The sequence below is a fragment of the Notolepis coatsorum genome (assembly GCF_963971535.1).
Source record: "Notolepis coatsorum genome assembly, chromosome: 14".
NCBI classification, from domain to species: Eukaryota; Metazoa; Chordata; class Actinopteri; order Aulopiformes; family Paralepididae; genus Notolepis; species Notolepis coatsorum.
Genome location: NC_140178.1, coordinates 38,605,265 through 38,630,066, shown reverse-complemented (window position 1 = coordinate 38,630,066; position 24,802 = coordinate 38,605,265). Strand labels below are relative to the sequence as shown.

The window sequence follows — 24,802 nt, the reverse complement described above, 5'->3', positions numbered from 1 at the left end:
TCAATCAAAAACCACTACTAAATGTAACTAAGGAACTGAGTATGACTGCCTGTGTGTGAGTGTGAGTAATTCTGGTGAATCTAAGCCACAGATTGAGGAAAGGAGAAGCGAGTAACGATTACATTGTATTGTGTGGAGAAATTCTTTGTGTATACGTGTGCTTGTGTGAGTCAAAGATATTTTTTGTTAGTGTGTTTTTGTCTGGTTTTGTCTCTCGAGTTTCATTGCAGCATCTTTCCTCTAGCATCTGTTCAGATTTGGCAGAACTGTCATTAGAAATGACCAATGATCTAATTGTGATCTAAGAGTTATGAAGAACTGACATCAGAAATGAACTAAAAGGGGTAGGATTAAATAAGTGTATACTACTTCCTACTCCTTTTCGAACATGTAAATTGAGTTATGTTTAGCTTTTGTTTAGTTATTATTTTGTTTGAGTTATGTTTTGATTTTGTTTAGTTATTTATTTTGTTTGTATTCATTTACATGTTCGAAATAAAGATTTCAAATAAAAAATCAACTATGATCTAATTGTGATCTAATAGTTATGTAGAACAGACATTGTAAATTAACTGTGATCTAATAGGTATGTACTGTAGAGCTGATATTGTAAATAATCGATGATCTGATTGTGATTTAATAGTTATGTAGAACAGACATTGTAAATAAACTATTATCTAAGAGTTATGTAGAACAGACATTGTAAATTAAGTATGATCTAATCGTTATGTAGAACAGACATTGGAAATTAACTATGATCTAATTGTGATCTAATAGTTATGAATAATAGACATGGAACAATCTGTTGATTGTTCATTTTGGCCTGTCCTACAATTTTACCTTAAATTAACAGTAAAAGTAAGATGGAGAATTTCACCAGACAGCGATAACGATCTGAGGACTGAGGTTTCTTCAGCAGAGTGGAAATTACATTTTATTTCACATTCACACTAAAGGTCAAATTCACACAGAGTTCAAACAAACTACAAACTTTTAGATGACATGAAATAGCTAGAAGGTTATGATGCTACACTAGTAATGCATATATACCCTACAACTAGATGTAATACTATCCTATAACTAGATGTAATACTACCACATATACCCTACCCTATAACTAGATGTAATACTACCCTATAACTAGATGTAATACTACCATATATACCCTACCCTATAACTAGATGTAATACTACCATCTAAACCCTACCCTATAACTAGATGTAATACTACCATCTATACCCTACCCTATAACTAGATGTAATACTACCTAAGGCTCTGCAAATGTTACTGAATGATGTAGCAATGTATTTCCAGCTAAATTGAAATAATAAACAAATAAAGGGTCTCAATTAAATATGTGGTAGTAAAAATAACCTGTGGGAGGATTTCAACAAGATAAATGTGACAACAGTGCAAAATATTTCACTATAATATTTCAAAAAAAAAAAAAAAAAAAAAAAAGGATATATGTGACTCGCCGTGACCAAACCCGATTTGATCCGCAAAGGGGGAGGTGCTCTGAAATGAAGAAAATGTCTTGCTGTTTAGAAAATCCTAAAAATCGATATCTTGATTTTTTTTACATATTTGAATTGTCATTGATGTGTTCCCTTATTTGCCCTTAGTTGCAAACTTAAATACAACTTGTAAATGAGGTAATTATTGTTATAATAGTTCCACAAATTTTCTTCCAAGTGAGGAGAAAAAACTACACGCGCGGGCTGTGGGGCCTGTCCACAGGGGTTAAGTACTGTACTTAATAGGTGTTAACACACAGACGTCATTAGCTTTAGAATAACACACTATTAATACACTATCTTAATGTTATAAGTTCAGATGATTTATAAGCAACGTAACGCAGTGTCTAAAAAAAAGATTAAAAAAAAGAGGCCTTTACGGCCTTTATAAAACGTGTGTTTTAACTTAATTAAAAACCATTAAAACACAGTTCGAATTTTATGAGCGAACGAATTTCGGTAGGGTGCATTTTTTCCAACCTAATGGCTAAAAGTAAATTAATTTAATACGGAAACGGAGTGATAAAAAATGGCTTTTTCATCGGCTTTTTCATTATTGTGGGGGCCCTGATGTAAACTGCGCGATGAGGGCGCGTTAACCCTTTCACTGCCACACTACAGAAGCTTAGTAATGCTTCGCCTCAACTCCGTTTCTGGTAGAACTAGTGAGCGAATCTTTAATATTTTTTTTTGATTCATATTCAGAGGTAATTCGTCGAGATATTTATAATTGGTATTTAGCCAAAATAAATATTAGAAATATGGTGAAAAAAACTATTTATCCGTTTTTTTATCCGTCACTACCACACTACAGAAGGTTAACCTTTCACTACCACACTACAGAAGGTTAACCTAGTTGTTGTGTCTTTCACTACCACACTACATGTATTTACATCTAAATGCTTATTGGTCAGGCGGTGACGTCATTAAGTTGATGCCATTGATCGGTGAGTATTAAACAGAGAGCAGGGCAGTGCATGTTTGCCAGTCACCATGGAACCCAGTCAGCAACCCACAGCGAGGGCACTTGCCGAGGCATTAAACCGGTTTGCTCACTTCGGAGCACACTGTGTTGAAGACGAACGCGCTTTAGGAACATTCATCACGGATTTCTTTCCGCAGAAGAAAAATCCAAAAAGAAACTCAGATTCTGGTTCAGAAGAAGAAGACAGTTGTGACGAGTTAGAGGCAGATGATGATGATGGTGACAACACTATTGAAGACGAGGCAGAGCCAGAAAATGATGGTGATGGTGGTGATGGTGACAAAACTAACGGATTTGAAGACGAGGCAGAGCCAGAATCTGATGATGGTGACAACACACCTAACGGATTTGGAGACAAGGTAGAACACGTAATGTGCGTTGTGGAAGTTGAATCTGACGAGAACCACGAACGCCAAATGGAAAGACTTTTGCGATTTACTTGTAAATGCGTCCAGGTTGATAAAGAAAATGACATTCTTAATCGGCGGTCATGTATCACAAAATTGGACCGTGATGAAGTTTACACAAGGCGTTTTGAGATAGCGGCTCTCGAAGAGGATCATAAAGACTTGATTATTATGGCGCAGCTCCAGGCTTTTGGTCGAAAGTCAGAATGGACTATCGGAAATAAATCGTTTTCCAAAAAAAGACAACGTGCTTACACAAACTATTTCTTCGGGGCGATACAAATCTGCCGTGAAGCTTTCCTCTTCATCCACGGGTAAGTTATTATTATTGTCTATTTAAAACTAATAGTACATCATGCCTATTTTTTTTTAAATGATAATAAAATCTTGAAACTTGATTAGTCTTGTTTATTATCAGGGTCCCCCATTTTATTAAAACTAATTATAGTACATTATAGTAGAGTATAGTAGCATAGTATAGTATAAAGTACCGGTACTTGACAGGTACCGGTACTTGTGATGATGATGATGATTGATGATGATGATCTAACTATCTCTCTCTGTCTCCACAATCATGTAGACTGGGTGTGGTACAGACAGGTACCGGTACTTGTGATGATGATGATGATTGATGATGATGATCTAACTATCTCTCTCTGTCTCCACAATCATGTAGACTGGGTGTGGTACAGACAGGTACCGGTACTTGTGATGATGATGATTGATGATGATGATGATCTAACTTCTCTGTCTCTGTCTCCACAATCATGTAGACTGGGTGTGGTACAGACAGGTACCGGTACTTGTGATGATGATGATCTAACTATCTCTCTCTCTGTCTCCCCCCCCCCCCCCTCTTCTCTCCCAAGAATAGGTAAGGATCGCTTGATTGCAATAAGCAAACACATGTCAGAAAATGGCATGTGTCTTCGCACAAAAAAGCGATCACCACACAACAACAAGCATTGCATAAAATATGAAGATATCGAAAAAGTAGTTCAATTTGTGTTGAATTATGCAGAAGATCATGCTGTTCACCTCCCTGGACGCCAGGCACACCAAAAGAACTTTACCGGTCAGCTGTTACCATCTTGCGTCACGAAGGCATCTGTGTGGCGTTTATATACCAAGGCAATGCCAGTTGGTAGGTGTAAGCAAATCTTTGTCAAAGAAATAGGTCAAATAGGTCTTTGTCAAATAAAAACAAAGCTTGAAAATGAATGACATTGTGCTAACATGTGTTCTTATTAATCTTTCAGACCAGCGAGCAGTGGGCCTGTCCACATTTAAGTCCCTCTGGAGGCAATTACTGAGTCATATCAGAGCAATCAAACCAATGTCTGATCTTTGCTGGGTGTGTCAGAAGAACAATTATCTGGTTAGTGAACATCACAGTGTTATGAACTTTGAACTGCAACTTCTGTATGAAAAGTGTTATACAAATACAGTTTATTATTATTAATATTAATCATCATTTACTTAACTTTTTTTTTTCAGATTTTCAAAAGTGCCAATCTGCCAGAGGCTGAGAAGTCTGCAAAGCTGAAGCAGCAGGAACAACATCTGGCGCATGTAACCTCAGAGCGGGCTGCCTACAAGGGCATGCTTAAAGCCGCCAAGGAGATCGGTGATGGTCTTTCTCTGGGTGGTCATGTGCCACCGGCAAGCAAGCCCTTGACAATGCATTACAGTTTCGACTACGCTCAAAAGGTGACTACATACCAAGCCCTCTTTCACAACATCATGTTATAATTGTTATAACTACTGCATTGCTCCCTTTTTTTTCTTTCTAAAATCCTTATTCATTTATTGCAGGTGCACTACCCATCAGACCCCCTTCAACCAGGGCCCATGTACTTCTTGGCTCCACGCAAGTGCAGCATATTCGGTGTTTGCTGTGAGGCGATTCCACGGCAAGTCAACTATTTGGTGGATGAGGGGATGGAGTCCAGCAAAGGTAGCAACGCCGTCATAAGCTACCTGCACCACTTCTTCAAAGACCATGGTCTTGGGGAGACAGATGTTGACCTTCACTGTGACAACTGCAGTGGCCAAAACAAGAACAAGTACATGTTGTGGTACTTAGCGTGGCGAGCGCTACATGGTCTTCACCATCGTGTCAATCTCCACCTGCTGATTGTAGGCCACACAAAGTTTTCCCCGGACAGTTTCTTTGGGCTTCTCAAGCAGCGTTTCAGAAAGACCAAGGTGAACACTCTTGATGAGATTGCAGCAGTCGTAAGGGACAGCTCAGTGGCTGGAATCAACATACCACAGCTAGTGGGAAAGGAAGATGGCACTGTAATCGTGCAGTCCTACAACTGGCAGGAACATCTGGGGCCTTACTTCAAGCCACTGCCACAGATCAAGCAGTACCAGCACTTTAGGTGGGTGTGGTCACTGTGTGTTGTGTATTTACTGTAATTAATTATTCACACTTTAGTGCAAAGAATGTCATTGGTAAATGATACAAATGCATTGATATTGTTATGTGCCCTGTACTAACGTTTCACTTTATTATTGCAGCTTTGATTCCAAGGAACCTGGTGTGGTTGTGGCAAAGATGTCTATTGATGGCGCTGAAACCAGATTCCAGCTGCTCCGTGACGTCCGTGTCCTGCCGCCTATAGATGGACTTCCTGTGCTGCCACCACCGGGACTGGACTCTGCAAGACAACACTATCTGTTCCACAAGATCAGAGAGTTCTGTGATGAGGAAGCCCAGGACGTAACATGCCCGGCACCACCAGCCAAAATATCCAGCGGCGGTTCAAAAAGACCACGGTGATCATCTGGAAACTTGATTTTGTCTCTTGTTTATTATCAGGGTCCCTTTCACTACCACACTACAGAAGGTTAACCCTTTCACTACCACACTACAGAAGGTTAACCTTTCACTACCACACTACAGAAGGTTAACCTTTCACTACCACACTACAGAAGGTTAACCCTTTCACTACCACACTACAGAAGGTTAACCTTTCACTACCAGACTACAGAAGGTTAACCTAGTTGTTGTGTCTTTCACTACCACACTACATGTATTTACATCTAAATGCTTCTGGAGAGGCCATCAGAACATTGAACATTGACTTTAGCATGTCTATTTTTATCTCGTGTTATTTTAAATGCTAATAAAATCTTGAAACTTGATTTTGTCTCTTGTTTATTATCAGGGTCCCTTTCACTACCACACTACAGAAGGTTAACCCTTTCACTACCACACTACAGAAGGTTAACCTTTCACTACCAGACTACAGAAGGTTAACCTAGTTGTTGTGTCTTTCACTACCACACTACATGTATTTACATCTAAATGCTTCTGGAGAGGCCATCAGAACATTGAACATTGACTTTAGCATGTCTATTTTTATCTCGTGTTATTTTAAATGCTAATAAAATCTTGAAACTTGATTAAGTTTCTTGTTTATTATCAGGGTCCCTTTCACTACCACTACCAGTCACCAGACTCATTTTAATAACAAAGAGCCTCAGACTGGAAAGCTGCCAGGTGTTAATTGCCCTAGAGAGAGGGGGGCCATGGATTACAATGACTTCTGGGTAGTGTTGTAGTTGTTTCACTATTGTCACTGAATAGCCTGCTCGTCTCTTGAAGGCTATTATCTCTGAATACGTTTTGTGATAATCACCATGAATCATAGGAAGTAGCTTGCAAAGTATCCCACCAAAATGTTCAAGTGATGGCTTATTTTGAAGGTATGAATCTGTACTTTCATAATATGTAAAAAAAAAAAAAATGAAGATTCCTCAACATGACCCTGAAGTCCATACCTGGGCACATATATATATATATATATATATATATATTTTGAATGCTGCCCCCGTGTGCCTATGAAAATGCCCCCGTGTGCCTATGCAGGCACGCGTGCCTAGGGTTGCCTACCCCTGATCTATACCCTACCCTATAACTAGATGTAATACTACCATATATACCCTACCCTATAACTAGATGTAATACTACCATCTATACCCTCTATACTCTCTATACCCTATAACTAGGTGTAATACTAAAATATATACCCTCTCTATACCCTATAACTAGATGTAATAATACCATCTATACCCTACAACTAGATGTAATATTACCATCTAAACCCTACCCTATAACTAGATGTAATACTACCATCTATACCCTACCCTATAACATAACTAGATGTAATACTACCCTGTGTGTGTGTGTGTGTGTGTGTGCAGTTTGTGTATTGTTTCCCAATGTGAACTCAGGAACACCACTTGCCAGGTCTAAAACATCTGATTGCTTATTGATGCAAGGAGCTGTTGTTTGTGCCAATGTTTGTTGCACATGCATGGGCTTGAAAAGAGATGCAGAGCTCGCTCTATTTCTGCTTGTGTCAGATTAAGAACAGTTCAAACTTGTTACCCGATGTTATGTGTTACTTTCACATGGTGGAGGGAATACTTACTGTCTGTGGTGTATATTCACATTGTGGTTTAAGGCCATGTCCACACGAATCCAGATCTTTTGCAAAACGCACATTTCTTCCACGTTTTCAGAAACATAAATGGAGATTTTCGAAAACGCATTTTAAAGTGAAGATTTTCCAAAATATCGGTTCAGTGGATCCGTGTAGCCACTGTAAACGCATAGTCTAGATCAGGGGTGCCTAACCTTTTTTGAACCAAGATCTACTTTTTAATTTACCACCTAGCCGAGAGCTACCAGCCAAAATTGTATATTGTAAGCCGTCATTTGAGGCTTTATAAAAGCAGCATAATGAACACAAATCTGTCAGTGCCGAGTCCGACCTCATCTTAAATAACAAACAGCATTGCTTGTTGTAGTTAACAAGGAGAGGCAGAGTTGATTTTGCAAAAAAAAAAGAAAAAAATATTTTTTGTAATAATCAAATTTTATTAATCAAGATCTACTTGAAATCAGCCCGCGATCTACCTGTCGATCGCGATCGACTGGTTGGGCACCACTGGTCTAGATAAACGATGACGCCACAGCTCACTATGCATGCTCAGACTGTTGTTCTATGGCAATAGGCGCCTGTACCCTTGAAGCGCATGCAGGTAATAAGATGGACAGCGCCTGGTGCTGAAATGAGACAGAAATAGCATGTACAGTTTCTTCCCCCTCGAATGTATATATTTTCTTTTATTGATCTCTGCCTCTTAAGCAGTACTGTATATTTGTATATCTTGTATATCATAAATGTCTGGATTTAACAGTACTGCATCTACTCCAGTGCCAACAGATTCGGCCATCAGACGCTGCTTGCGTAATAGGGATGTATCTGTTATTTAGTTAGGCCTACTGGACATTTTCGTTGACATAAGTAGATTTTTCGTTTTTGTTTATTTATTAAGTTAATATAAACCGTGTTTAGAAAGTTTTTGAGGTTGATAAATACACGCTTTTTCGTTGTCCGCTTATTTCACGAGAGATACAATGTCAATGTTGAGACCTTGAGATCACAATATCGAGATTCCGAAACAAAATAAGGCAAGTCCTTATCACAAACTGTTGCAAAGATATTTAATGTTTTGCTAAACATGTCTAGTTTTGCGCCCGGCTTCAGTTAAAAGCCAAATTGCATTCTAAATTTAGTTAATAAATAGACGCCAGACAGAAGAGGTCTGCACCTGATGCGCTCTGATGTTGCGGATAGTTGAGGATGTTGGCATCACGCGTGAGTGGTCCCACGATGACCTAATAATAACTTAACATTATTAGTTGAATAGTTACTGTACAGTAATTACAGGAATCATTTGAATATGTGAGTTACGTGAATATAGCTTGCCCGTGGACACAGACATTCATACCCATTAACAGCTCTGTCTTTTAATACACACTTATATCATACAGTAATGTTAAATAAGATATGTCAAATCGGAGCAAAAGAAAGCTGAATCCGCTTCAAGAAGAGTCACTACAGGGCGGCTGGGTGGCGCAGCGGTCTAAGCGCTCGTCACCAACGCGAGAGACACCGGTATTGAATCCGGCTGTCAGCGTTGCCTCCGGCTTGGGCCGGCCGTCATACTGACTCAATTGGCAGAGTCAGTGGGAGGGAAGTCGATGGGTGGTAATCTGGTCGTTGTAAACAGCGACTCCTACAGGTCGGTCAGGGCGCCTGCACAGCGAGGACAGGAGCGCGCGAGGGTAGTGTGAGCCTCCCACACGTTACACCTCGCCAATGAGAGTCCGCGCTGGCAGGTGAAAAGAAGTGGCGGGCTGACTCCGCATGTATCGGAGGGGACATGCGATAGTATCTATCTACCCTCCCTACGACCAACCAGTGGGGGGCACATGCGAGCAACGATCAAGACAGGGGAGGGGGGAATTAGCATGACTAAAATTGGGATGGGAGAAAAACACAGAAAAAGGAGGAGAAAAAGTGAAAAAAAAGAAAAGAAAAGAAGACTCACTACATTAGGTATAATAATTACAACAATTGGGCACCCAAGTGGCGACCCATGTAACACGCTGCGTTGCGAAGCGGCCGATCCGGGTTCGGTTCCCGGACCCGGCGTCCTTTGCCGAATGTCTTCCCCCGCTCTGTCTCCTGTTCTTCCTCTGTCTCTCTCTCTACCGGACTGCCCGGTAGTACAAATAAAAATCTACCAAAAACATAATAAAAAAAATTATAATAATAATAATTACAACAATTGCATTGTTATTGCGGCTAAGTGGCACAGTGGGCAAGGCGCTCTGCACTAATGCAGGAGATGCTGGGTTCGAGCCCAGCTCTCGGCATTGCTACCAGCTTGGCTGGTCGTTCATACTAATACAATTGGCAGTATTAGGGGTGGGAAGATGGTGGGTGGGGATCGGACGTTGTGGACAGCGACTCCTACAGGTCGGTTGGTGCGCCTGCGCAGTAGAATCAGGAAGTAGCGGGGGCGGCGTGTCCCTTCCACGCAGACCCCCGCCGCTGAGAGATCGTGCTGTGCAGGTGAAAAGATGCAACAGCTGGGAGCTCCAGTAGCTCACCGCATATCTCCGCGCTATTTCTGCGTCGGGGAAAACCGTGCTGCGTCACGGATCTGGTGGACTCCGAGTTCGATTCCCGGACCCGCCGTCATTTGCCAGAATGTCTTCCCCTGATCTATATCCCGTTTCACCCTGTATCTGTCGGTCATGCTTGACCAGAAAAGCGATAAACGCTAAAAAATAAAGTTTAAAAAAAGAAAAGATGCAACAGCTGCCTCCTCGAGTACCGGAGGGGACACGTGATGCAAGGCTTCGTCCACATTGCAGCCGGCCTGTGGGAGGCATGGCCTAACAGCGTTCGAGACAGGGGAGGGTAGAATTGGACGATAGGAAATTGGGATGGGAGAAAAATAGAAAATGGGAGAAAAAGTAGATAAAAAAAACAAAACAATTGCATTGTTACTGTTCACATGTGTGGTGCCGTCACAGTCATATAAAAGGATACAGTTTGAATGACCTATAGAGAAACACATCGTTTCTCAATCGTCCTGTCAGCTCGGTACCGCTATGGTATTTGAGATATCGCTTATCGCCACCTACTGGCCCGGCATGCTTGTTGGAGCAATTTATATGCGTTTATGTATTTGCGTCTGGATGGATTTTTTTTTCTACGCTGCCATGTGGACGAGGATATTTTTTTAAACAGAGCCTGAAAATATCAGTTTTGCAAAAGATCCAGATACGTGTGGACATGGCCTAAGTGTGGTGTCACTAAGTGGTTTCACACTGTTTTCTGTTTTTTCTTGTATTTAACATGGCCGCCCTTATAATTGAACAGAGGTGTGGTGATGAGGCACCACGCCCTATGAAAGCAGACCAGAGTGCAGTCTCACGGTGTCTCCAGAGTCTTGTCTCACCAGAAGTGCTCTCACCTGTGCTCTCACTGCTTTTTGACTATTTTGCTCCTGGCTTTATTTTTGTCCATATGCTTCCTTTTTTTGTTATATGCTGAACCATGGAGACTGGAGCACCCAGCTCTCCACTCTTTTTGTTCTTAGTTAGTTGTTCAAATAAATATTGTTATTTTTGGTAAAACTTGTCCGCCTTCCTGTGTCCACCATTTTGCAATCAAGGCCTTAGGGCTGGGCGATATGGCCAAAAACGTTATTGCGATAAAATTATAAAATTATTTTCATATAACTCGATATCGATAATTATCGTCGATATAATGTCTGTCAAGTTTAATTAACTTCTTATGCCCGGCGCCGATGGACGGGCTATTAATAGACTTGTTTTGCTGCTGCGAATGTCTCGAGTTGATGTCGTCATCAGTCCGCGCATGTTAGCAGTTAGCCGACAAGCGGTGTATCCCATGACAATGTACTAAATATGACCCTAAAATACTCTGTTCCGCCCCAATACATTGCAACGACGTCCACCGTATACCCCACACTACTATAACCGTGGAGTCAGAATTCACGCCACACACCCACTCGGCACGTAAACTATAAAATAGCGCCGTGCAAGCTAATTATCCTAGCCAGCCTTGTTTACAAAGTACTAAATATGACCCTAAAATACTCTGTTCCGCCCCAATACATTGCAACGACGTCCACCGTATACCCCACACTACTATAACCGTGGAGTCAGAATTCACGCCACACACCCACTCGGCACGTAAACTATAAAATAGCGCCGTGCAAGCTAATTATCCTAGCCAGCCTTGTTTACAAAGTACTAAATATGACCCTAAAATACTCTGTTCCGCCCCAATACATTGCAACGACGTCCACCGTATACTCCACACTACTATAACCGTGGCCTCAGAATTTACGCCACACACCCACTCGGCACGTAAACTATAAAATAGCGCTGTGCAAGCTAATTATCCTAGCCAGCCTTGTTTACTACTTGAGAGTCCTACCTCTCTACCCAGAGGTGCAGCGCGGGTCTCCTTCCGCTGTCCGCCATCTCCTTCACTGATTGGTTGTTAGTGCGTGTGCTCATATCCAAGCTTGGAAAATCGATATATCGAAACTTTGCGACCACGTTTCATGTTTATTTCGAGGAAATAATTTATCGCGATAGTTATCGTTATCGTTTTATCGCCCAGCCCTACAAGGCCTACCGGGAAAACAAGCCATATTTTCCTGTGACTGCTTAGGCCTTAGGGCAAGTCAATTATGCTCGATTGTAACACCCGAAAACATCTCAGCAGCCACTTTATGTTCCTATTTGGAAAGCAGAATGAAATAAATGCTCTGGAATCAAACAAAGCCACGTTACCTGGTACTTTATCCACGGAGGCGAAGACCGATCTGCTGGCTGTGGGGTCGTTGGGCGCTCGCCGGGACTGCTCGTAGAAACGGAAGGGCAGGCCGCTGGGCGAGGCGTTGGCCGTCTGACCAAACCCCAACACCTCCGTCACAGTGGGCTGGACTGGCAGGTCCAACAGAGCTAGAGAGAGAGAGATATAGAGAGAGATACATATAAGAGGGGTTACACTTTGCACATACTCACTGTAGGCAGAATTAGTCATAGATATATATAAAGACTAGATGATTTTTTTAAATGTTTTTCCCCCCACCTTTTTCCTCTGTTTTTCTCCCATCCCAATCAGTCGTTATGCCAATTCCCAATCCCCTTCCTGGTCGCTGCGCACCTACCCCCTACAGTCGGTCTGGGAGGGCGGAGACTATCACATGCTTCCTCCGACACATGTGTAGCCAATCAACCGCTTCTTTTCACCTGGCAGCGCGGACTCTCACTGAGAGGGTGTAACGTGTGGAAGGATCACACTAACCCCCTTAGATCCTTTCCTCGCTGAGCAGGCGCCCCGACCGAACTGTAGGAGTCGCTGTTTACAATGACCAGGACCCACCCACCGGCTTTCCCACCCTCTAACACTGCCAATTGTGTTAGTGCGACGGCCGACCAAGCCGGAAGCAACGCCGAGAGCTGGGCTCGATACCAGTATCTCCTGCGTTGGTGGCGAGCGCCTTGCCCACTGCGACACTCAGCCACCCTCCATCTAGTCTTTATATATATCTATGGAATTAGTGGCTTTGGATAAAAGCGTCAGCTACATGACTGAACTAAGTGTACTTTCCTGGGGCCAGCTGTCATTAAAAGATACACCAGCCGAGATTTTCCATAATTTGAAACAATGACGGTGTCTCTGCTCTGATGCATCCATTATGACATTACAGCACAACCATGGCTTGGAAGAAGCACGTCATCCGGTGATTGAGTCTACATGGTCCTCATGCCGCCAATCTAAATTGTATGTTTAATCCACATAGTAATTTAAAATGGACCATATTCACGCGGTGGCCATTTTGCTCCTATGTCGTGCTCAGGTCGGGATTCATTTCCACCCTCAGAGAAAGGACCCCTCAGGGGAATCCCAACCTGAGCATGACATAAGAGCGAAATGGCCGCTGGTCAATGAACCAGCATCTCTGCTGCTTAGGGCTAAACAGGCGGGTCCAACAGATCTAACAACACAAGGATGGGAGATGTGTATATACAGTATGTGTGTGTGTGTGTGGTGTAAAACCTGGCACCTCCAATTCCAAGTCAAGCAAAGAGTGGTGTTACTGGCTGCATGTCTGTGTGTAGTTATGTTTGTTCGATGTGCGCGCGTGTGTGTGTGTGAATAATACTGGCTACTTGTTTGCATTTATATAACAGGCTTCTTGTTAATCTTCCCTTGTTTGCATGTACAGAGGCATTCTTATGGTTTGTATGTGCTTTTGATAATTAACATACCCAAATGAAAAAAAACCCACAAAAGTAAATTAATTCATTCACTGCCAATGACGAGTATACTCGTTATTGGGTGCCAATCGTTGAATGCCAACAACGAGTATACTCGTTATTTCTTTTATTCGATATTTCTATTCATTACAGGCACACAGACTCGGGGTTAACATGGGGAATCAGCCTGAGAATGTAAAAGTGCAATACCGGACGCATCACGATAGACGGCGGTATCGAGCACCCTTTGTACCCTCGTATCTTCGCCTGTGAGACGGCCAAACATCTCCGGTTTCCTTGTCGGGCGAGGGCAGCCGTTCTGCCGGTTCCATTGAAGCGCATCAAATATGCCTGATATGTTGTGGTGGATTATGCCGTGGATGTACCAGATGTCGATCAAACAATTGGAAAATTATTTTTGGAATACTCCCGATCACAGGTAAGAATGATCAGACGTAAATATTTGCTTGATCCTGCAATGCTTTTACACCGATCGGGCTGATAACCGTTTTTAGTGTTCAATACGAATGCCGTTACTGACAATCAAATAACCATATTTCATTTGCAGCTAAATATCCAGCGGGGGACAGCAGGAAAAGAGCATGCGAGGAGCTACAGCGGAGAGTGCAGACGAGTCAGCAGCAACTACGTGTGTGGACCAAGCAAGGTGACGGGAATTCCGCTAGCTTTGCGGGTGCTTTGTTGGCAATAGTAAGGAATGGAAAGCCATTCACAGATGGCGAGTATGCCAAAACATTAATGCTTGATGTGGCCAATGAACTGTTTGATGACTTCCCAAATAAAGACAAGATAATCAAACGAATAAAAGACATGCCCCTGTCAGCAAGAACTGTGCACGATCGTAGCATCATGATGGCAAATCAAGTCGAGGAAACACAAATTAAGGACATAAACGCCGGGACATACTTTTCTCTCGCGTTAGATGAGTCAACAGACGTTAGCCATCTATCTCAGTGCAGTATAATTGCCAGGTATGCTGTAGGTGACACACTGCATGAGGAAAGCTTGGCTGTTTTGCCAATGAAAGGGACAACAAGAGGAGAGGATTTATTCACGTCTTTCATGGAGTTTGCTAAAGAAAAAAAAACTACAGATGGATAAACTTATTTCTGTCTGTACTGATGGTGCACCCTGTATGTTGGGGAAGAACAAATGATTTGTAGCGCTTCTCCGTGAACATGAAAAGAGAGCCATCCTAAGTTTTCATTGCATCCTGCACCAGGAGGAGCTTTGCGCTCAGACGTGTGGCCAGGAGCTTGGTGAGGTGATGTCGCTGGTCATTCGAGTGGTCAATTTTATTGTTACCCGAGCTTTAAATGATCGCCAGTTTAAAGCTCTGTTAGAGGAAGTTGGGAATCATTATCCCGGTCTGCTTTTACACAGCAACGTGCGTTGGTTGTCAAGGGGGAAGGTGCTCAGCCATTTTGCAGCTTGCCCGAGTGAAATCCGGACTTTCCTTGAAATGAAAGGCGTCAAGCATCCTGAGCTAGACAACACTGACTGGCTCCTGCAGTTTCACTATCTCGTGGACATAACTGGCCATCTGAACCAGCTCAATGTGAAAATGCAAGGTATTGGACATACAATCTCATCCCTTCAACAAGCAGTGTTTGTATTTGAAAGCAAGCTGGAAGTCTTTATCAGGGACATTGAAACAGGTCGTCTTCTGCACTTTGAAAGACTGCAATAATTTAGAGATGCATGCTTAGCAAGTGACTCCACTCAACATCTGGATCTTCAGCAGCTAGCTGGCTTTACGTCCAATCTCCTGCAGTCATTCAAAGCACGTTTTGGAGAATTTCGTGCGCGCACTGGTCTTTTCAAGTTCATCACTCATCAACATGAGTGTGCAGTGGACAAAATCGACCTGACATGCATGCCCGGGGTCTCTATCGGAGACTTTGAGCTGGAAGTTGCTGACCTGAAGGCATCAGACATGTGGATGAGTAAGTTCAAGTCACTTAATGGAGAGTTGGAAAGACTTGCGCGACAGCGAGCAGAGCTGGCGAAGGAACACAAGTGGACAGAAATGAAAAATCTTCAACCTGAAGACCAGCTGATTCTTAAAACTTGGAACGAGCTTCCTGTGACATACCACACAATGCAGCGTGTGAGTATTGTCGTATTGACCATGTTTGGCTCTACATATGCATGTGAGCAGTCATTCTCGCATATGAGGAACATTAAGACCAACCTACGCTCACGTTTAACTGATGGAAGCCTCAACGCCTGCATGAAGCTCAACCTCACCACGTATGAACCAGACTACAAGGCCATCAGCAAAACCATGCAGCACCAGAAGTTGCATTAAAAGTAAGACATTTAATTTATTATACGTTAAAAATACTATATGGCTCTCAATGAAATATATTTAGAAATATTTGGCTTTTATGGCTCTCCCAGTCAAAAAGGTTCCTGACCCCTGGTCTAAAGAGTTATAACATGTAGGTAAAGTACATATCTATAGAGATATTAGTTTAAACATTGTATTGTGTGTTGAACTTTGGAATCAAAGACAGACAGGGTCTGGGCACAGGCTCTGTGGGAGCGATAGCAGCCAGCAGCACTGAGGTCATCGGCCGAGGTGCTTTAGCATCAACAAAGATAGCTGGTCGGCTAGGGAGGGGAGAAGCCATTGCTATAGTGATGAGATAGGGTGGGGTTGCTATGGGCTAGCAGCCGTTGCTAAGGAATATACTTTATAGTTGTGAGTTCTTCCGGTTTGACTCAGACTAGGAGACGCGTAGACAGAGAGACTGCAGTAGCTGGAGGGTGGGGGATGGGAGGAGCAGCACGGTTTTCCCCGACGGAGAAATAGCGCCGAGATATGCGGTGAGCTACTGGAGCCCCCCTGCGTGAGCTCTTACACCTCAACGTGGTTTGGATTCTGGTTCAGCGATGCTCGAAGTGAGACATTTGAGTTACTGTAGCATGTGCTTGTTATCACTAACAGACAGATGGTGTCCCGCAATGTCTCACGATTAAAACAATTCTATATGATGTGGTCCCACGGAATGAAAATATTGAATCACTGCGCAGCCCTACCCGAGATTCTCTGCATCTTCATACGCCGGGCCTGGATGCGACCTTTGGCCAGTCTCTGCTTGGCGATGATGCAGCGGATGTGGTCAGCGAATATGAAGTTAGCCTGCAGGATGGGCAGCGGCTTGGCGTGAGGGTTGGAGAAGGGCTTATGGATGATGATGTTCAGAGCTCTGCTGTCGTCCTCGACACCCGACACCTGCATATCCTAGAGAGAGGGAGGGATCAGATTAGATTAGTGAAGCTACGGAGTAAATATGCTAAGCTAATGTATGTACGGTATTATATACAGTGGTACAAGTATGAATACACTATGGTAATAAACCAGTCTAGCCAGTGGTTTAACTGATATGAGTAGTTATGGGTATATATAATATATATATATATATATGCACATATAGATAAATGTATATATTGCATGTACAGTGTGAATATGTATACATAATACTATATACAGATAGCTGATATGTCAAGAAGAGAGACAAGAGAGAGATGGAGAGAAGGGCAGGGAGAGAGAGGGGAGAGGGAGAGAGAGAGAGAGAGAAGGAAAGAGATGGATTGAAAGGGAGGTGAAAAGAGGGAAAAGAGAGAGAGAGAGAGAGGGAGAGAGAGAGAGAGAGAGAGAGAGAGAGAGAGACACACACAGAGAGAGGGGAAGGGATGAGGTCGGGAGAGGGGAGAGAGGAAACAGAAGGGGGTAGAGGAAGAGATAACTTTGACTATCAACCTGCGCCAGGACAGAGCAGGGTTTACACTGCATTCATAGCATACATGAAAGGAAGTACATACGGTACGGTATCCTCTATGGATATGACACAGAGGAAACGCTTCATAACAGTCACTTCTCAGTAAGACATGGTTGAGATATTCAAGAAAGTCTGCTGTTATGTAAGCTGCTTGGAAAACATAATTCTTCTTACCTGAAGCAGGCCAGCGAACTTGACCACGCCCCAGCCGAGCCGCTTGGTTTCAGGTTCGACCAAACTCATCTGGTAAATATCTACAGCTAGGAACCTCTGGGCCTGGCCACCATCTCTACTGACCACCATACAGGCTATCAGGTCACTGTTATCTGGTGAAAATCAAGAGACAAATTCTATATAATATATATAAGATATAATATGACATATTACATTATGTTTAACACACATTGTATTATGTTGTATATATCTTTTGAAATTTTACAAAGACAACATATATTTACAGTATACAGTACACAGTATATGCTTTATAAACAACAAACACAACATTAATTATTAACTTTTTGAATGGGGGAATGCCTGTGAAAGAGGCTATAGGCAAGGGAAGGGTTGCATGTGTCCTCCTGTGTTTTGGTGCATCCCTGCTATACATTGTGATGCTGCTCTATGATAGTTAAGAAGGTTACAAAAAACGTATTATACAACGGCATGCAAATTTCTCGATTCTGATTGGCTGAAACAGTCAACTTACACGTGGGTATTTGTAATAACCCCACGCTCTTGGTCCCAGGACCCGCCCACAACCGCATTACTATCACTCCGCCATGAGAGTTTTTAGAAGTGAAAGCAAGATGGCGGACACGTCGGATAGTAAACATTACGAAAGGATATGGTGATAGGGTCAAGACTAAATGAAAAACGATTGTCACAGCGAATGTGTTAGTTTCTTAAACAATGTTGGATGATGTAATTGATGGGTCATGAGTCATTGTGGAACAAAATAAAAATTGCGCGAATTGATTGATTGATTAATTGCAAATTGTATTACTGTCCGCCTTGTTTCCAACTGGTTAAGTTTAGGCACTCTTTCGAAGTCGCTCTCTTTCGAAGTTAGTTAAGGTTAGAGTTTGTCTTTAGAGCAGGGCGATAGACCACCAGCCCTGATTCCAAACTCTAACCTTAACCAACTTCGAAAGAGAGCGACTTCGAAAGAGTGCCTAAACGTAACCAGTTGGAAACAAGCGGACAGTAATAAAATTAGCAATCAATCAATCAATCAATTCAATAACCCACGCTCACTTAAAACAGTGCACCGCCCAGCTGCTTCTATAGAAAGTAAGTTTAAAAAATAAAAACCTCTTATAGGGCAAAGAAAACTCCCCCCCCCCCCCCCCCCTATAGGGCAAAGAAAACTTTTTTTTATTTGTTTTACCTACCTTCTATAGAAGCATCTAATAATGAAGTTCTTGTACCATCTAAAAGTTGAAAAGATTAAATATACTTTACGGGGATCAAGTGGGAAATTTGATGTGGTGTGGCAACCCTTTATCTCGTATGTGGAACGGTTGACTACGTCTCTCACCTCCTGAAACAAGGACACTGTATAGGAACGAAATACTCTGAGAACTTTTTATTTTTTGATCTTTATATATATATATATTTTTTTTTTAATTTAATTTTTAATTTAATTATTATTATTATTATATATAATGATATATATATATATTATTATATATTATGTTATATATATTATTATTATATATATAATTATTATTATTATTATTATATATATTCCTCCTGAAACAAGGACACTGTATAGGAACGAAATACTCTGAGAACTTTTAATTTTTTGATATTTTTTTATTTATATATATATATATACATATTTTTATTTATTTATTTTTTAATTTAATTATTATTATTATTATTATTATTATTATTATTATTATTATTATTATTATTATTATTATTATTATTATTATTATTATTATTATTATTATTATTATTATTATTATTATTATTATTATTATTATTATTATATATTTCTGTCTACATATTTTTTGGTGTTGGTCTGGTTTTATTTTTTGTCTTTTGTTTGTTTGTCGATAAGTGTATGTATGTCACGTTCGTATTGTCTATTGTAATGCAAAAAAAAACTAATACAAATATCAAATATAATATACTATAGCACAAAAAAATAAAAATAAAAATGAAGTTCTATAGAAAGTAGGTTCAAAACAAAAGAAAAGTTGGATGTGTTAGTTTGTTGGATGTCTAGTTGAAAGACAGTTGGATGTCTTAGTTTGTTGGATGTCTTACTGAGAACAGTTGGATGCACTTCCGAGCTGCTTCCACATGGAGGCAACTTCTCTTTTATTTTTTTGGGAACTACTTTTTCTGCGGATGGTTCTCTCAATAAATCTTCAATTAATGTGTTTATTGTATAGCAATAAGGTTGGATGAATGCGCCAGTTGTATAAAAGCCATTACACCACGTGCAGTCGTGGGTTGTGAGAATTAGATCATGCCTAGGGGGGGTCTAACGACCACCCCTAGGCATGGTCTAATTCTCACAACCCACTCCTGCGTGTGATGTAATGCTTTATTTTCCATCTAGAGATCAAACTCTTCAAAGAATGTGAATATACCCCACATTTATATGGTGAAAGAAAATTACAAATGGGGGCTTTAGAATGAGCTGAATCAGAGATAATGACCGAACTTCATATGACCATTTTCATCATTTATATAGACACAGCCGAGAAAGTATCTGCAAAAACCGTCGCGCGCGCACACACACACGCACACGCACACACGGTACTTCAGTGGAACAGACAATAGATTAAAACCATGTTCACAGAATCGATAAAACCACCAGGAAACTACTTCGGTTTCTTGTTGATGCACGCAAACAGAGGATATGAGAGTGATTCAGCTTCTGTATATATATATATAACAATGACTCAACTGGTCTGAGTTTATGGCCCAAAATAAAAACATATACAAAAGCTAGACAGACAGACCGAGAGGAAAACCGATCAGACAAATAGTGACTGTCAGTTAGAGACAGGCAGTGAGACTGAAACAGAGAGTCAGTCAGCATCATAGAGAAAATTGTCAGAAAGGTGGAGAGAGTTGGACAGACAGACAAACTGACAGAGATGGCCAGCCGATGTTGACAAAAGCCCAAATAATCTGGTTGAAAATAAGTGACATTTGATACTCATTGGAGGATCAAATTCCATTGTAGTCATTGGAGGATCAAATTCAATTGTAGTCATTGGAGGATCACATGCATGGAAATGCATCTATTTTCGTTCAATTCCAAAGTAGTGAGCATGGTTCCGAGTAGTGACCTTGTGTCATTGTTAGGGGATGACTATTGTAACTGAGGGGTACAATTCCCTGACTGTATTACTAGATATGATACTTACTACCACTACCTTTGTACTTAATATTCGGCCACCCAGTACACGGCATAAATATATTATGATGAACACTGTCACGTAGATGAAACGGATCCAACACAAATGTACGAATTAGAAATAGGTCTTTATTTCTACACAGCGATGGTGTGTAGAGCAAGCACTTAATCAAATCAATCACATTTATGAATGGAAATTAGTATGCACTTTTATGGCAAGAGTATTCGTCGGTATATCAATAGAGAATGTCCAATCTCTGAAGGCGCAGGTGGTACATATACGACCTGGAATAGTTTAAGGAATAACAGCAATGATACTTTAATGATTATATACTGGACACACTAGGGGGGGTTAATCCGGTCGCTTGTAAGCCGACAGGAGTAGGAGGGGGGGGGGGGTAGAATCCGGCTGCCTCATCCGGCCAAGGGTATCCCAGGTGAACCCACTGTAGTGCCGTTCAATGCGCCGGCGATCCTTGGACCACAGATGAAAGCAGGTGGACTCTTTGTGGGCCAGCGTCATCCGGTCCACGGAGGAGAGACGTGAAGCGACCTCGTCTTGCAGAGCGTCTCCTCACCTTGCGTCCTCTCCAGGGGGGGGGGGTTCCAACACACGGCAGTGTCGGGGGTCTTTATCCATGGAATAATCAAAGTATACAAAGCATAATCCGTGCCTGGGAAGGCGGGCTGTCGTCGGTAGAATAATCCGGTATACAGGTCCACTCGCTCGTCGGCTCTGGGGCTCCTCGGGTGCAGCTTCACGTGGGGTCAACCACCCTGGATAAGCAGCCAGTTCTCTGCCCGAAACGATGGGGTACTGACTACGGTAGTATTCTCACCGCACGAAGCACTATATATTAACAGACTATTATTAGCTTAATAGACTACGTCCAACTCGACGATATAGTGCCAAATATGACTATTCAAATATTAATATACACGATGTCTCAATACCGATGGTAGGCGAACTTGGCCTTACTCCCACACGTGGCGTCGCGGGGAGGCTTTACGTCTGTGACTCTATTGGAGGGTAAGAAACTGGACTGAAAAGGAAGTCCTACTTTAGTAGCGCAGTATATATACGCACTATGAACAAATAGTCCCATTAGTGGTGCGGTAGCCAGATTCCTACGCGGAACTAGGACTTGTTCGTACATGTGGAGCGGTACGTTTGAACTGGGTCTGAGGGGTATGGCAGCCTGGCACCAAGGTCTCGACCAATAGTAGAATGGAGACTATTATGGGATGTTCAGTAGGCTAGAATGGATATTCAATGCATATTGTACAAGGAATATACAAGGGATATCAGGGAATATTAGAGAATATACAAATACAATTAAATATATATATATAAATAAATATATATATTCGGTTTAATCTGGCCCTTCACAACAGCCACCCCCTGATTGGTCCCAGACCTAATCAGTTAAACAGAGACAGATTAATCGCGTTGTCTATTTACACATAAGGGTTTGCTGTAGGGGTCAGTCAACTTCACAAAGTCATAGGGTTATAGGGTCATGGTCATCATCGATTGTGTCTGGGAGTCGGGGCAGTTCTATGAGCCTCGCCACGGGACGGGTGTAAGTGCGACCCTGGACGAGCACTTCAGCTGCTCGGACCTTGCCGTCGGCACCGGTGATCACTTTGCTTACGCGGCCGGCCGGCCACATAGCTCTGGGCAGTGATTGATCAATAATCATGACGACTGTTCCTTCTGTCAAATTGTCTCTCTCCTTTACCCACTTCTGGCGGGTCTGTAGAGACGGTAGGTAGTGCAGTAGGAAACTGCTCCAAAACTTGTCGGCTAATACTTGGCTGTACCTCCACATTCGTCGGCCGTTCGCTTCTTCAGGCCGGTACATTGTCTGGGGTAATGCAGGATCTAGCCGCCCCATCAGGAGTGTGTTGGGGTCTGCGGAGATAACAGTGCTCAATCCACAGAACACAGACTTCTTATTTTCCACCTCCTCTGGACTTGCTTCCCTCGGGATAGGCATGGGCCACTGTCCTTCCGGGAGTCTTAGGAATGCGGGGCCGTCACTGTAAGCATTGTGACGGGTGAGGTCATCTAGGGGCATCCCCCGGGTGATGACGTCAGCTGGGTTCTGTTTTGTATCAACGTAGCGCCACTCTGTTTCTCCGGTTAACTCTTCGGTTAAGTCTTGAATCTCGGTGACTCTGACTCCCACGAAGACTTTGTACTTGCATGAGTCCGATTTGATCCAGGCGAGTACCGTCGTGGAATCTGACCACAGGATTGTTCTAGACACCGGTATGGTGAGCTCACGTTGGATGAGCGTGGCTAGGTGCGCTCCGGCTAGGGCTGCGCAGAGCTCTAGACGTGGGATAGATTGTTGCTTGCGTGGGGCTATTCTCGAGCGGGCGAGGACAAATGCTGTGTAGATCTCTCCCCCCTTCTCTTGGGCCCGCAAGTAGGCTACTGATCCGTATGCGACCTCTGAGGCGTCACTGAAGACGTGTAAGTCCATTTTACATGTCTCTGGCCTCACCGTGGGTGGGAAGTAGCTTCGGCGCATATTAACGCCTGGGAGTGAGTGGAGCTCCATCTCCCACTCTCTCCAGGTGGATGCAAGGTGTGCGGGAATGGGGTCGTCCCAGCCCTGGTCCTTGTCCCACAATGCTCGTACAATCATTTTTGCCCTGGTGGTGTACGGTAGAATACATACTAGTGGGTCATATTGTCGGGCGAGTGTTGTGTACACACTCCGTCCGGTGGTCGGCGCCGCCGCCGGCCTTCCCTGCTCCGTAGTCAGGGGCTTGTGTCTGTAGTGAAGCGAATCTGTTTTGAATCGCCACACCAATCCCAGGGTCATCTCCTGGGCTTCTCCCGGGATTGTAGCCATCCAGGTCTCGCTGCTGGCTGCCTTGTCCTCGGAGGAGAGGCTGCGCAGTACTTGCGGATCGCTGCTGGCCCACTGCCTGAGATCAAAGCCGCCTTTGATCAATGAGGCGCGGAGTTTAATCAGGAGAGCCTCGGCTTCTTCTTGGGTTGAAAGGCTTTGTAGACAGTTGTCTACGTAGAAGCTGTTCTTTACGCTGTGTCGGACCTCTTCGTCCGCTGCTGGGTCCTCTGCTACATGTTTCTGTAGTGCAAATGTAGCACAGCAGGGGCTGCACGTCGTTCCGAAGGGGAGGACTTCCCATTGGTAGATGGCTGGGTGCTCATCTCCTGGCTTCTCTCTACATAGGAACCGTAACAGGGGCTTGTCCGCCTCTACTAATCTCACCTGCAGGAACATTCCTTTAATGTCCCCGCTGATGGCCACCTTTTCCTGGCGGAAGCGGAGTAGAACGCCGAGTAGGGAGGGGCCGAGTGTGGGACCGGGCAGTAACTCTTTATTCAGATTTTGGGATCCGATCTGGTAGCTGCAGTTAAATACTATGCGGTCTTTACCGTTGTGATGGACCTTGTGGTGAGGCACGTACCATGATTCAGTGGTCTGGTCAGCCTCTTTAATGTCCATCTTTGTGACGTGTCCCGCTGTGATGAGCTTCTCAATCTCAGCGCGGTATACACTCTCTTGGGCGGGGTTCTTGGCTAAGCGCCGCTCCGTGTTCAGCAGGTACCGTTCTGTGGCGTCTGTCTTGGCGTGGAAAGTAGGCATTCCTTCTCGCCGCAGGAGTGGCGTGGCGTATCTCAACACGCCGTTGACCGGGACTCTCTTGGTCCCTGTCTCGAGGAGGTGAATGGCGTAAATGTCATCGTTAGAGCGAATGTCTTTCTTTCCGTTCTTAAAGGGCATTTGTTCCAAGGTCCATAGCCGCTCTACGTGTTGCAGGAGTGCGGTTTCTCCCTCTGTGACTCGGGAGTGGAGACATCTAGTGGCTGTACTTCGGTTGAGAGATTTGGCGAGCGGGCCTTGGAGAGTCCATCCCAAACGGGTCTCGACTGCTGCAGGACAGCCTCGGGGTCCGGTATGAACCCGGTCTATCGGGACAATGAGGTCTGCATGGTCGGAGCCTATCAACAGGGTCGGCATAGCATTGTCTATGAGCGGGATCG

The 24,802-nt window shown here is 43.1% G+C and overlaps 2 protein-coding genes across 2 annotated transcripts in view; one reads left to right on the top strand and one right to left on the bottom strand.

Moving 5' to 3' along the window:
- Positions 1–24,802, bottom strand: part of clec16a (C-type lectin domain containing 16A) — a 173,844-nt gene that overhangs the window by 17,006 nt on the left and 132,036 nt on the right. Inside the window, exons 19-21 of the mRNA XM_084329463.1 lie at positions 17,571–17,722; positions 16,654–16,858; positions 12,115–12,285 (exon numbers count right to left, since the gene is read on the bottom strand). Coding sequence (XP_084185589.1) covers positions 12,115–12,285; positions 16,654–16,858; positions 17,571–17,722 — 528 coding nt within the window. The remainder of the gene's footprint in view (positions 1–12,114; positions 12,286–16,653; positions 16,859–17,570; positions 17,723–24,802) is intronic.
- On the top strand, positions 3,912–10,782 carry LOC311239838 (uncharacterized protein; the record flags this gene model as incomplete). The annotated part of the gene is made up of 5 exons (XM_084328287.1): positions 3,912–4,053; positions 4,169–4,287; positions 4,407–4,619; positions 4,725–4,975; positions 10,749–10,782. The coding sequence occupies exons 1-5, from the start codon at positions 4,044–4,046 to the stop codon at positions 10,780–10,782; spliced, it is 627 nt and encodes a 208-aa protein (XP_084184413.1). The 5' UTR covers positions 3,912–4,043.